The following is a 12,971-nucleotide window of genomic DNA, read 5'->3' on the forward strand; positions in this document are numbered from 1 at the left end:
ACGAAGCCTTGACACGCAGTTGGAAAATAGTAAAGTGTGAAAAAAAACAAAAAAAATAGGTGCCCGTTTTTGACGAGTTATTGACGTGAACTTTGAGTGCGGGACAGTGTTTTATTTAATGCGAGTCTGTTTTTTTTTATACAAAAAAGTTTAATGCACATGCGGCGATGGTAAGCGATAGCTATTCAGCAGTTAACATTTTCTGCGGGACAGTTTTTAATGAGGTCAATAAACCGGTTTGTTTGTTTTTAACTAACTTTGGAAAAAAAACAGCTCCCTGTTTATTAGGGGGAGTGTCTTGTCTCGAAATGAAAGCAACCGTCTGATATGATGAAGCCGACACTGACCAAACGTTACATAGCTTTCTAGAAACCACTGGCCGTGGGCCAGTATTTCGAATCGAGTTTCACTTTTTTTTTTATACCGAAAAACAAATGCAACACGTGCAGATCTGAAAATGTCGAATAATTAACGTTTCAAAATCGGGCAAATTAACTAGAGAGGTGACCACTGTTGTTAAGTCATAGAATTTATCATTTAGACGTGATATAAAAAGTTTTAAAAATGAGTGACAACCTCAAGAATCCACCGGAAAAAAGCCTTTTGAAGACATACACAAAAAGCGAACACACATACATTTTCGCATTTATATATATAGATTATTATTGTTATATATATTATATATTATTTTTATATATTTATCGTTTATTATTGTTATATATATTATATATTATTTTTGTTATATATTTATCGTTTATTATTGTTATATATATTATTATTGTTATATATTTATATAACATTAAAAGATTTTCATTTGTTTTCTGAATTTATTTTTATTTTATTTTTTCAGGATGCTTGGTTACAAATATGAAAATGGAAAAATTGAAGGCCAAGAGAAATTCTTGACCCGAATGACAGGCATAATGCGATTGTATGCAGCCATAATGGTGTCTCCGTTACCACCAGGGATCAACAAGCCACACCCTCATGGAGTTGAAAACTGTTGGAGTTGGATGACGAGGACGATCAACATTGAACCAAGACCCGACATCACTGCAGCAGTTATCTATAACCTTTTAGAAGTTACGAGTCATGCGTTATTTACAAACTACCGCAAACCATTTCAGAAATTCTTACACATTCTTATTACTGAGTTTCTGCCCAAAATTAAAGCGGTGAGTCCTTCTGTCGGTTCAGTCTCGAGGTTGGAAACATTTTTGGAGGCTAAAGTTAAAAACATGGGACAAATAACCAAACCTGCTGGACTTATTACCCATTCATTCTGGTTTACGTAGTGGTCTTTTATCCATTTGTAATCGGTTATTTAAATTATGAATTGGAAAGAAACCATTTTGTTTAGATTCAACATTGAAATGTGCACGTGTGATTATGCCAACTTTACAGATGAGGATGTTTTCTGAATTTCCAAATAAACAGAACATGAAAATTGTTTTTATCTACTGATCACTTTTCAAACAGTTATTGAAACGTTACTCCTAAACACAACGGAGGGAAATGTGGTTCAGCATTTGTTTCATGCGAATCCGCATGTAAGTAAAACCGTGATCAACTGTGATGGTCAGAATTTTTCACAATGTTTTTTTCTTTTAACAACTAATAACAGTTTGTATCTGATGAGATGCTTTTTCTATTTCATGGATGATTCTCTTCTTTGCAGGATGTATACATATTTCAAATTATCACATAATACATTATCACATACATAATATATTACATAATATGCGATATATATTATCACATACATAATATGCATTACATATTATGTAATATATTATTACATACATATCACATAATGTACATAATATATAATACACATTATCACACACATATTACATATTATCACAGACGTATTACGTAATATATTTTTATACACATGATATATTACGTAATATATGATCACATAATGTACATAATCTATAATACATATTATCACACACATATTGCATATTATCACATACTTATTACATAACATGCATATTATCACATATAGTATATATTACATATTATCACATACATAATATATATATATATTACATATTATCACATACATAATATATATATATATTACATATTATCACATAATATAATATACATATATATTACATATTAATTATCACATACATAATATATATATATATTACATATTATCACATACATAGCATATATTACATATTATCACATAATATAATATACATATTACATGCATAGAAGAGAAACCATTTACTCTTGAAATATATTGATTAGTATTTGTTTTTAAAATGCATCATTTTCTGAAAATGCCAATTTTAAAAGATAAAGAAATGGGAGATGAAATGTTTGTCAGTTTGTTGGTTCTACTCTGCGACTTCAGGCTAACTCATGTTAATAATAGTTAATGCAAAATTATTTGTACTACAAACGTCTCTGAGGTATATTGTTCAGGTAGAGAGCATGAGGAACAGTCTAATATTAAGATGTACTTAAGAATTGCAAATTCCAACCTCATAACACTAAAGTGCTGTGATCATCATTTCTTTTAGCAAGTGTTGCCTGATTGCAATATGAACGATTCCTTTAAGCTGTCAGCCAGTCTAGGGATGTCTATTTCCTACATTCTTGCATGCGTAATATTAAAGAAAATTTCTGTAAACTTGGCATTGCTGTATTTATAAAGAAAAGGCAGATCCAGAACTCCTTATATCTTTTACGATGTAAATATGATTCATAATTCGGAGAATTTATTTTTCAAAATCATAAAGTCACAATTAAAATAGAAATTATTTTGTCAATAATTAACGTTACATACTCAGCATTGCTCGAGTCTTTTAGATTTTTTGTTTCGGATTATAAATACTTCCATTTTCTTTTTTCAAACTTTTAAACTCTTCAAGTTATACATAACTAGAAGAATACCCGTCCCAGGATAGGTAATATTAATTCTGCAAATCCGTTTTACACTCACAGGTTCTACCTCGTCAGTGTTACTTAGCTGTCATTCAACTTTCGTTTTCATTTCACATTTTTTTATTTTCGATTAATTTTTTATACTCTTAAATTTATAACTAATCGTCATGGTTACTTGATATTGTCTGGGAGGGAAGCATGAATAACAAAATAGAAGCGTTAAAAAAAGGATGTAATTTTCTTTTAAATCTATTATCCCGCTTTCTATCTATTCTTTCTCTAACTCTGACCACTCCTTTCTATATGCCCTCTCTAACCTTCTTTTGCAACTTTTGAAAAAAATCGTTGACGAATATTACAAATTAGATGCTTTTTTATGGGGCCCAGAGGTCACTTTTTAGATTAATTTTTCCAAACTAATTTATTGTCTAATTAATTTGTGTGTATCCAATCTTGATGCCAAATTCCATTGCAATTATTCATTACTGTTCGATGCTGATTTGGGGAGGGATGTCTTAAATTCTTATGGTGTTGGGGACATCGTTCTGTTGCCCCCTAAAATGGATCTTGATCAAATTGAAAAAATGGTTAGCTTTTTTTTTTTTTTAGAACAATTACATAAGATTCAGTCATAAAATCGTTTGTAAGTTCCACAATTTTTCTATATGGAACACAACCATCATACATATTGAGTTTTATGTATGCATTTATTTTATATATATATATATATATATATATATATATATATATATATATATATATATATATATATATATATATATATGTGTGTGTGTGTGTGTGTTTATATATATATATATATATATATATATGAGACACGGATAATGAATTAGCATACAGGCAAAGAAAGGGGGGTATTGATGAATGCAGTGAGAAAGAGTAATACTGGCCACTTATTCTCTAGAACATGGGAAGAGAGTGAATATTAGGTATCTCAGCTCTTTGTTCTGAAGCAGTGAACGTTTTGCCTCTTTTTATTGTTAAATTTTTTTTTTTTCAATTGAATATTTAAAAAAAAAGTCTAAGTACTTTACTCTATTGCATTTTTGATTTCCATAAATCAATTGTAAATGAAAGAATTGTCATGAGAAATGCATGCACACACGACAAATACTGCAACTATTAATAGAGATTAGTAGATGGAAAAAAACTTTGAAGAATTGTTCTGCAGTTACAGTGTTATAACTTGTGTTACTTCTTAATAGCATTTATCTGTTCAATGTGTTTATAGCGTGTTTGGAAGTGTGGAAAGTTGTTTGGCATCTGGCTTGAATTAAATTGAATATTCACAAAGTATATTAATACCAAAATGTTTTGTACAAATTATAATCTAGTTAATCTGTATTAATCTTTTGACTTTTGCTGTCAGCCTATTTTCATCAATCTTTTCCAAAGAATGTTATAACATTGGAATATGCAATTTTTACATGCATCTTATATAGATATATGGTAAATGGCTCTTTGTATGTCAAGCTAAAACTAAAAAGAATACACAACAAACACTCACAAAGTTGTTTTAATTGGAAACCCCTGGATGTATAGATATCTAATATTGAAGAAAAAGATTCATTATTTTGGGGATCAAATGGCCATATATATATATATCATTTAATTTCATCTACACAGATCTGTAGTCTGTTTTCTCAGACACTAACTAAAGGGAAGTAAGTCTGATTTTTTTTCTTTTCAAAATTATTTCCCTTACTTTAACTCAAGTTCTATGTGTGTATGTTCAGAGAGAAGAATGGACTGAACAAAGAAAAATAAAATGGGTGGAAAAAGGGGAATGGAAAGAAGTTATGTTACACTTTTACCCTGGGCAATGCTAGCTAGCATTTCCCGATTCCATTGATCTCAAACCTTTAAGCAAAAACTGCATATACAAATTTGTCAGCAGATTTTTAGGCCAATTCTTGTTCGATGTTATCAGACAATGTTTTTTTCATTCGCTTTCAATTTTTACATTTTTTGGGAGGCTTTAAAGCTCCTGACGTTATCATTCATACCGAAAATTGGAGGTATTATCACTCTCACACTCATATCTACTATCACTGCCACCAATCACCACAAGGTTTTCTTCATAAGGTAACTATTTCATTGTATCACTATTCTTTCACTATTTTGCTATTTTGTGTTAGTTTCTCTACATTTTCCAACTAAAATTAAATACTCTTTCTTCGTTTGGAGCATTTTAATTAGCCTATCCAAAAACAATATTTTATGTATATTATACCCATCTTTCTCGCAATGCATAATTATACTATTTTCACTAAATATGTTCCGAAATGTTTATAACTGAGATATTGACAGAAAATATTGTCAACTACATCATTTCGATCTTCCTAACGATTAGTTGTAAACCAATATTTTTTCTTGTTTAATTACGCCAATATTTTTTCTTCCACATTTGACCCAGCTCTTCTTTTCTATTATTTTTGCACTGACCCACAAAAATAATAACTTCGAAATATGATTTTCAAATTTCTTATTTAAGATTTCTTACTTTTCCAGTTGCTTATTTACATTAATAGCGTGGCGTCAGTCTCAGCACTGAACAATCATATGAAGTAAATAATTCAGTAGGTCATCGTTAGGGACAAATTTCTTGGGTTAGCTTATTTTTCCAAGCAACACAGGGTCATAGGTTCGCTAGTTACTGTACTTTGGGATAATTGCGCCAAGTCCAGGGTAATTGCAGCAACTAGCTGAAAGTGCTCTTTTGTCAACCATGCATATAAAGAGCACTTTTTTAGTTGGCGCAGTTACCCTCAGATTTGGCGCAATTACCCCAAAGCACGGTATAGATATTCAGACTAAAATAATGCACATATTTCTTTTCCGCATTAGCATCAAAATCATTGATATAACGTGAGACGACGCAGCAGTAATTGTTCCTTTATGTTTCATTTGTACAAATTTAAAAACTTATTGCATTATTTTCATTAAGGAATAAAGTTTTTTACTCTAAAATGCTTACACAATTTTTTACAAACACTGCTGGAATCGTTTGCTAATAATAATTATATATGATAATTATTATAATAAAATTTCTTTTCTCATTTTTACCAAAGGATTTTTGACGATACTTTCAACGTATCCACTTTATTATTTTTACAAAGTAACTTGAATCTTTCGCAATATATTCAACTACGTTCGTTGATCAGACATTCTTTCTCTTTTGAGCACAAAAAAAAGTAAAAATACTCATTTATGCCATGCGTTATGCTATCAAAACTGCATTTTTCCATGGAACATTTCTTGTTATTATGAAGCGCTAGAAAAATTTATTATGATGCAAGGAAAGATAGAAAATATGAGAATTCTTTGAAGTGGCATTAGAAACATCAAGAATTTTTGATAAACTTTTGCACATGTAAAAGTTAGAATTTACCAATTTCGGTGATTTTTATCAGGAAGGAATTATTGTTTCATTTTAACAATAATTTATTTTCTGTGTTTAAAAAAATTTCATTAATTACATTAAATGCTCGGAATTTCAAGCATTTAATGTAATTAATGAGACATTTTTTTTTTTCCTTTTTAAACACAAAAGAGAAATTATTTCCATGGTGGGTAGACAAGGGATGAAGTGATTATTTATACAAGATGTGTAGAAAATGAATGGAATAATTTTGGGATTATATTCTATATTTGTATATAAGTTTGAAAACATCTAGTTATTGAACAAATATTAAGTAACTTTTTTGAAAACATCTAACATGTATAATGTTTATGATAGTGAACTGTTATTTCTAAATAAAAAATTTTTTTTTTTTTCTTATGTAAAATAATCCTAATGGTAATAATGGTATTGTCACTGATACCATTAAAATTATGAAAAAAAAAAAAAAAAAAAACGGCTCAAAAGAGAATCATGATTGGTTATGGCCACTTTCATAACTAATATGGAGGACTGTCGACCTCCATTGAATATTGGCTCGACTTCATGAAACAAAATACCACAAATCAAATACAAGTGAATAAATTTGATCAACAAAACTATACAGGAAAATAAATTAGTTTTAAAAGTTTTATAAAAACAACAATAGAGAGATGATGGTGGTTAACAAGATGGACTGACAACCTGGGTGTGTCAGGTTCAAATCCAGTTTTTTTTTTTTTACACAGTGATCACCACTTATCAAGGCCCGGAAGCCACTCAGGGATAAGGGTTATTGCAAGTACATTACGTTAGTGTGGAGATTTGATGAAGTGTTTACTTAAGGGGGCGGTTCATTAGGAATTTGTTAACGTTGGACTTAAAGACATCCAAGTTGTAGTCCGGTGGGAAGCAGGCAGACGGAACAGAGTTCCACAGGCGTGCAGTTCTAAGAAAGAAGCTTTGTTCATGGAATCCACGTTTTGATTTAGGCACAGATATAGAGTGGGGGAAATTTTTGACAGTGGATTCAGCTAGACGGGTGTTTTTCGTGAAAGATTGGAGTTCAGACGAGTTTATTCCACAGAAACATTTTCACTTATGGGATGAACAGCATGAAGTTTGCCAACATCCTTCGGGACAAGATCACAGTGTAGTATCTGTTCTTCAGATGCTCCACTTCAATTTCTTGTTCTTCTGTCAGTGGAGGAGAAATCCTTCACGACTGAGGCAATTTTTATTCCTTTTCTCCACGTTAAAAAACGACCCTGGTGTCTAACTCTGTCCCGTGGGGAGGCATCGTAAATAGGAACAAAAGTATTTCATGACTTTCTCGAAAGATATCAGCGAAATGAATGCCAACAATTCATTTGAAATGATGATCGATAGCACCTTCCCCACAGGTTTCTTGACACGCACACAGTTTCTTGACACGCACACAGTTTCTTGACACGCACACACACATACACACTTCTTTACACACCCACAACATTTTCCCCCCTCCCACACACGCACACATACACACACACACACCCACACATACACACACACCCACACACACACACATACACACACACACACATACACACACACACACACACACCCACACACAAACACTTCTGTAGAATGAAAAAAGCTTTAAAATCTTTTGCTTTAGTATATTTACTGAATGAGGTTTACTCAGTTTTTGTATAATGATTTGGGATTATTAGATTTGAACAATTTGAGGTGGGGGGGGGAATTAACATTTTAGACAAGATAAAAAAAACTTAATCTGGTGAAATTTAAATTATTTTACTTTTTATGCAATTTTATTGAATGAAATCATTTTTGTTGTTTTTTTTTTTTTTTTTTTTTGAAATTTCAGAAATGTCTGAAAGAATATTTTTATTTCTGTCTTGCAAATATTTTATAGAACAAAGAACATTTATTAATGGAAACACTTAATATTGCATTTTAATTCTATTGTCTTCATAAAAAAAAAAAAAACATTAAATGCTGGATATCTTTTTTTTTTTTTTTTTTTAGAATAAACTAAGAAAATAGAAATGCGAATATTCTTTCAAATGAAAACGGTTTTAAATTTCATTGATTTTGGAAATGAATGCAGATTTCTAAAAAATTTCTGTAATTTCAAAATTTCCTTTTACTGCATTTTTTTTGTCTAAACCCACTTGCAGACTCTTCACACAAACATCGAATTATAAAACTTTGCAAAACTTGATTCTTTTCTAGAATATGACCTTTTCGAGAAATACTGAGCATAATACTTTGAAAACTTTAAGACAGAAATTATTTTTGAAATGACAATTTAAAGAATGTCAATTGTTGAATGCTATAAAGTATCAACATTTTGCTTCATTATTTCATACTAATGTAGCGATGCTGTCAAAAATAATGGCATACTTTTGTTTACCAACAAACTTAACTTTTTTTAATTAAAGTCAATTGAAAAAAAGCAATTGTCTTTTTGTTTATAATTTTAATACTTCAAGTTGATGCTTGTTATGATATCACTTGTACTAAACTCTTCTGTTAATTCCAAACTTGAAGCTTATATATAGGGGATTTGGGCTGTGGAACCTTCAGTTTGTTTTTAGCTGGTAAAAATAGCTGCTAAAGCATCAAAATTGAAAAAACAAAAATGGAACTTAGCGTAAGTTGATTTTAAAGTGCTCTTCTATGCATGTGCAAATATAGATTTGTAAGTTAATGTTATTTTAAAGTTTTATATGCGTATGGACATGGACCAGACCTTAACAAATAAGACTGGAGAGCTATGTTTTGGTTTCGAGTTTCTAACTGATGGCATCCAAGTTATATTTAAAAAAATTTTGAAATTACTATTATACAATGGGTACAATATAATAATTATAGAGCCAATTCATTTAAACATTTTACAACTGGGCAATGCTGGCTGGCATGTTATATATATATATATATATATATATATATATATATATATATATATATTAAATAAGTTCAAATATATTGATAAGATTAATAATTTTTTTTTTTTCAAAAGTGCTAAATATGAGATTAGAGCTTTATCTGTATATTTTATATATGGACAAATATTTTGCTAAATTTCCTCAATTATTACACGCAACCTTTATGCATATAGATATTGAAACAATATATATATGTATATATATATACCACCGAAATGTCTTTATGACAATGGTAATTTAAAAGCGATCTTTAAATCTAACACTTATGTAATTTCTTCCAAGAATAAGTTTTATCAGACCAAATTTCTGATTATAGTTTGTATCTGCTCTTAAAGCAAAGATTAAAAAAAAACATTTCTCAAAGGTCATTATTTCGCTAGCATTTTGATCATTGTTATTTTATCACCATCTTTTTAATAAAACATGCAATTATGAATCGACTGATTTTGCTCTTTTTTAAATATTAGAAATATTTATTTGCACATTCTCGTGAGGACTAAGGCACAGGATTGGTTTTTAATGTGGGGAAAGATCCAGCTACTTGGAGATATCCTGGATTAAGATTAACATTGCCTTCATCTATGATTTCTCCTGACTGAAAAAATGGATGCAATATCTTCATATTAACCTAAACACACATATATATATATATATATATATATATATATATATATATATATATACAGCAATTAAGCTACATTTCATCCTCATGAGGATTCACCTGATTATTGCATGGAAACGATGTTACTGCATGTTTTATATTTTCCTATGATGTTGAGTTTGCGAGTTAATAATCAGAATCTGATTGGCCAACTTCAGTTGAAACTTTTGTTGGCTTGTCAGCACTAATGGAGAAGTATTCGTGCAGAACTCAGTTTTCTTAAGTGTTTTTTTCCACAACAGCAAGAAGAGCAAACTACAAAGTCAAGGTAGAGGCTGAGCAAGCTAAGTTCTTACATATATTACAAAAAAAAAAAATGACCGCAAAAAATTCAGGATTGAACAAATGGTAAAACCAAATATTAGAGAATTGCATTTAAAATGACATGCGAGTTCTAGCAAGAAATGAACCGAGCAAGAGGAACGTTTTCAGTATGGCATTTTAAGATTATTGAATACTGAGTCTTCATGCGACTAAGGAAATCAAAGTTGCAGAAATTGCATCTCGAGCAATCATGACAATTGAAGAAAGCATGTAGGAAAAGTTATAAAATGAAGGAAAGGTTGTGGAAATCTTATTCTTAAACTAATACAGTTTTTAATTTTTGAAGACATAAAAATATGCAGAATTTAACAAAAAAATAGTTATGTTTTGATTATTTTCTGGCTTATCAATCATTTTTAACAAGAATGTCATGCTTTAACTCCTTAATATCTTCAAATATTCCTGCTTTATAATGTATAAACCAATTTCATGTTATTTAATGCCTGGTTTAGGAATATAAACACCTTGATAATGACCAGGATAAGACGGATGCTTAGAAATGCCAAGAAAAATCGTTCATTGCTGGGTTTTCATTGAACTGAGAAAATCTAAAAGTTGTAGAAACAGTATTTGATTCTGGTCTAAAAATTGAGAAAGAAATAATATTGGAAGCTTTGATCAAGATGATGAAAGTTAAGATTGAAGAACCCGCATACGTTGTTACAGAAATGTTGAAAGCTGCATGTGCGACATGTATTGAGATGATCACAGACAATAAATCACTTGATAAAATGATAAAAGACTGGGATTTTAGTATAATTGCAAACTGTAACAAGAGTAAATGAGAAGCTTTGGATACATTGATAACTACAGAGGCTTAAAATTGATGGATCCATTTCTGAAAATGGCTGAAGGAATAATCGAACATTAAATATAGAAATAGATGAAATCCAATATTGTTTTCTGCCTGGGACAAGTATCACTGATGATCTACTTATGGAGACAAAAGTAAGAGAAGCATCTTGATAGGAATATGACGTTTTCACCATTGGGTCGATCCTAGGTCACGAGACCAGTTATGATGTTTTATTATGACGTCACAAGATGAAAGAGAAAGACAAAGAAAAAAACAGATGACTTGTTATAAATAATAAGTCCAAGTGTATTACAAAAAAAAGATACAATAAAATAATTCCTTGTTACATCAAGTCGTTTGAGTGTGAACACTGTAAAAGTCCGTGTTTGTGATCGTGGTGGTGGTGGTAGATGCAGGGCGGTAGGTGTGGTCAGCGCGTCTATATCTCTCTCCAGCTTTTCTCTCTGACTGCCTGCTTGCAAAAAAAACCCCATGTTTTATATATTTTTGGCTAGCCCGTCGCACATCGCCTTTGACCTGAGGCTGCTGATACGCACAATATTAATCTTCCATTCATACGTATCAAGTGTTTCAACCGGTCAATTATTCGGGTCGCTCCACCGACATTCAATACCGTATTTATACCTATCAAATGTCAACCCGTTCAACTTTTCTATTGTTTTCTCCGATTTATTTTTAGCAATGATTTTCTGTTTACACAACTTTGGCTTTCCTCTTGTTTCTGTTCAACTCTGTTATTTATCTACCAACTAGTAATTCTAAAACCCACGAACCAGGTGCGATTTCTTGTTCCGCACTTTACAATTCTTTTATCTCAGACGCTTTACAGTGTTACAGGAGAAACCTGTATTTTGCTTTCGTGGATTTGGTGAAAACTTTTGGCAGAATGTTGAGCGATGTTTGGTGGGATATGAGTAAATCAGGAACAAATGAATGGTCGAAAGTTGTTTGATGTACAAAAATAATCAAAGTCATGTTATACATCATATTTAAAAACAGATTTAATGCTGAAGTGTGAGTACATTAGAATTCTGTATTAATGTAGAAATGAAGGCTAAAGTCTAATGATTCGATATTTCGAGTAAGCAACGCCAAAACGTGTGCTGGTTGATGATTATTATGATTATTCAAGCCAAAATGTTTTGTCAGCTAAAATATGTTTTAGAATAATCAAAATATTTAGAATAAATATTCATCTATATATTAATACGATAGCGTGTGTGTTATTTTCTGTGTCACACTTACATCCGGGTCGTTTAATTCTTATGTACTTCCATTTCTTGTAATAAATAATTTTACCAAGAATTCTTCAAAAATTTTGGTTTCGGTTTTGATTATAGCTGATGGTACTCAAATCATTTAATTTTTTTTATAAATAATTTTACCAAGAATTCCTCATAGGTTTTGGTTTCAATTATAGCTAATGGCACTCCAATAATCTATTTTTAAAAAATAATTTTATCAAGAATTCTTCAGAAGTTTTAGTTTCGGTTTTGATTATAGCTGAAGGAACTAAAGTTTTATATATATATATATATATATATATATATATATATATTCATAAGTTTGGAATTCGGTTTCGATTCAAGCTGATGAACCCAAGTTATATAGATATATTTTTTTATTTTTTGAAATCGCAACTTTATAATATATAAAAATTGATAGAGCATTAACTATAACAATAAGAATTAAAATATTTAAGCGTACTTTATGACCTGGCTATGCCGAGCGTCTTTGCTAGCTTGGATAAATACTTTTGTAGTTTAAAGAAAAAAGCTACAATAATATCAGAGCGTCTCCATTTATGCTGAATATCTACAGAATGTCAACATCAATATATTACATATGAATCAGTCCCCTGTGGAATTTCCACAGGTCCTGTTAACATGAATTTAGGAATGTAACTCAAAAGTATTG

General features: G+C 30.4%; 1 protein-coding gene across 1 annotated transcript in view; it reads left to right on the top strand.

The window, feature by feature from the left end:
* LOC145252826 (uncharacterized) overlaps positions 1-1,464 on the top strand; it is a 64,588-nt gene extending 63,124 nt beyond the window's left edge. Inside the window, exon 13 of the mRNA XM_080112799.1 lies at positions 851-1,464. Coding sequence (XP_079968925.1) covers positions 851-1,295 — 445 coding nt within the window. The 3' untranslated portion in view covers positions 1,296-1,464. The remainder of the gene's footprint in view (positions 1-850) is intronic.
* The last annotated feature ends 11,507 nt before the right edge of the window (positions 1,465-12,971 follow it).

The sequence above is a fragment of the Euprymna scolopes genome, chromosome 29, assembly GCF_053919585.1.
Source record: "Euprymna scolopes isolate OS-2025 chromosome 29, ASM5391958v1, whole genome shotgun sequence".
Taxonomy (NCBI): domain Eukaryota; kingdom Metazoa; phylum Mollusca; class Cephalopoda; order Sepiida; family Sepiolidae; genus Euprymna; species Euprymna scolopes.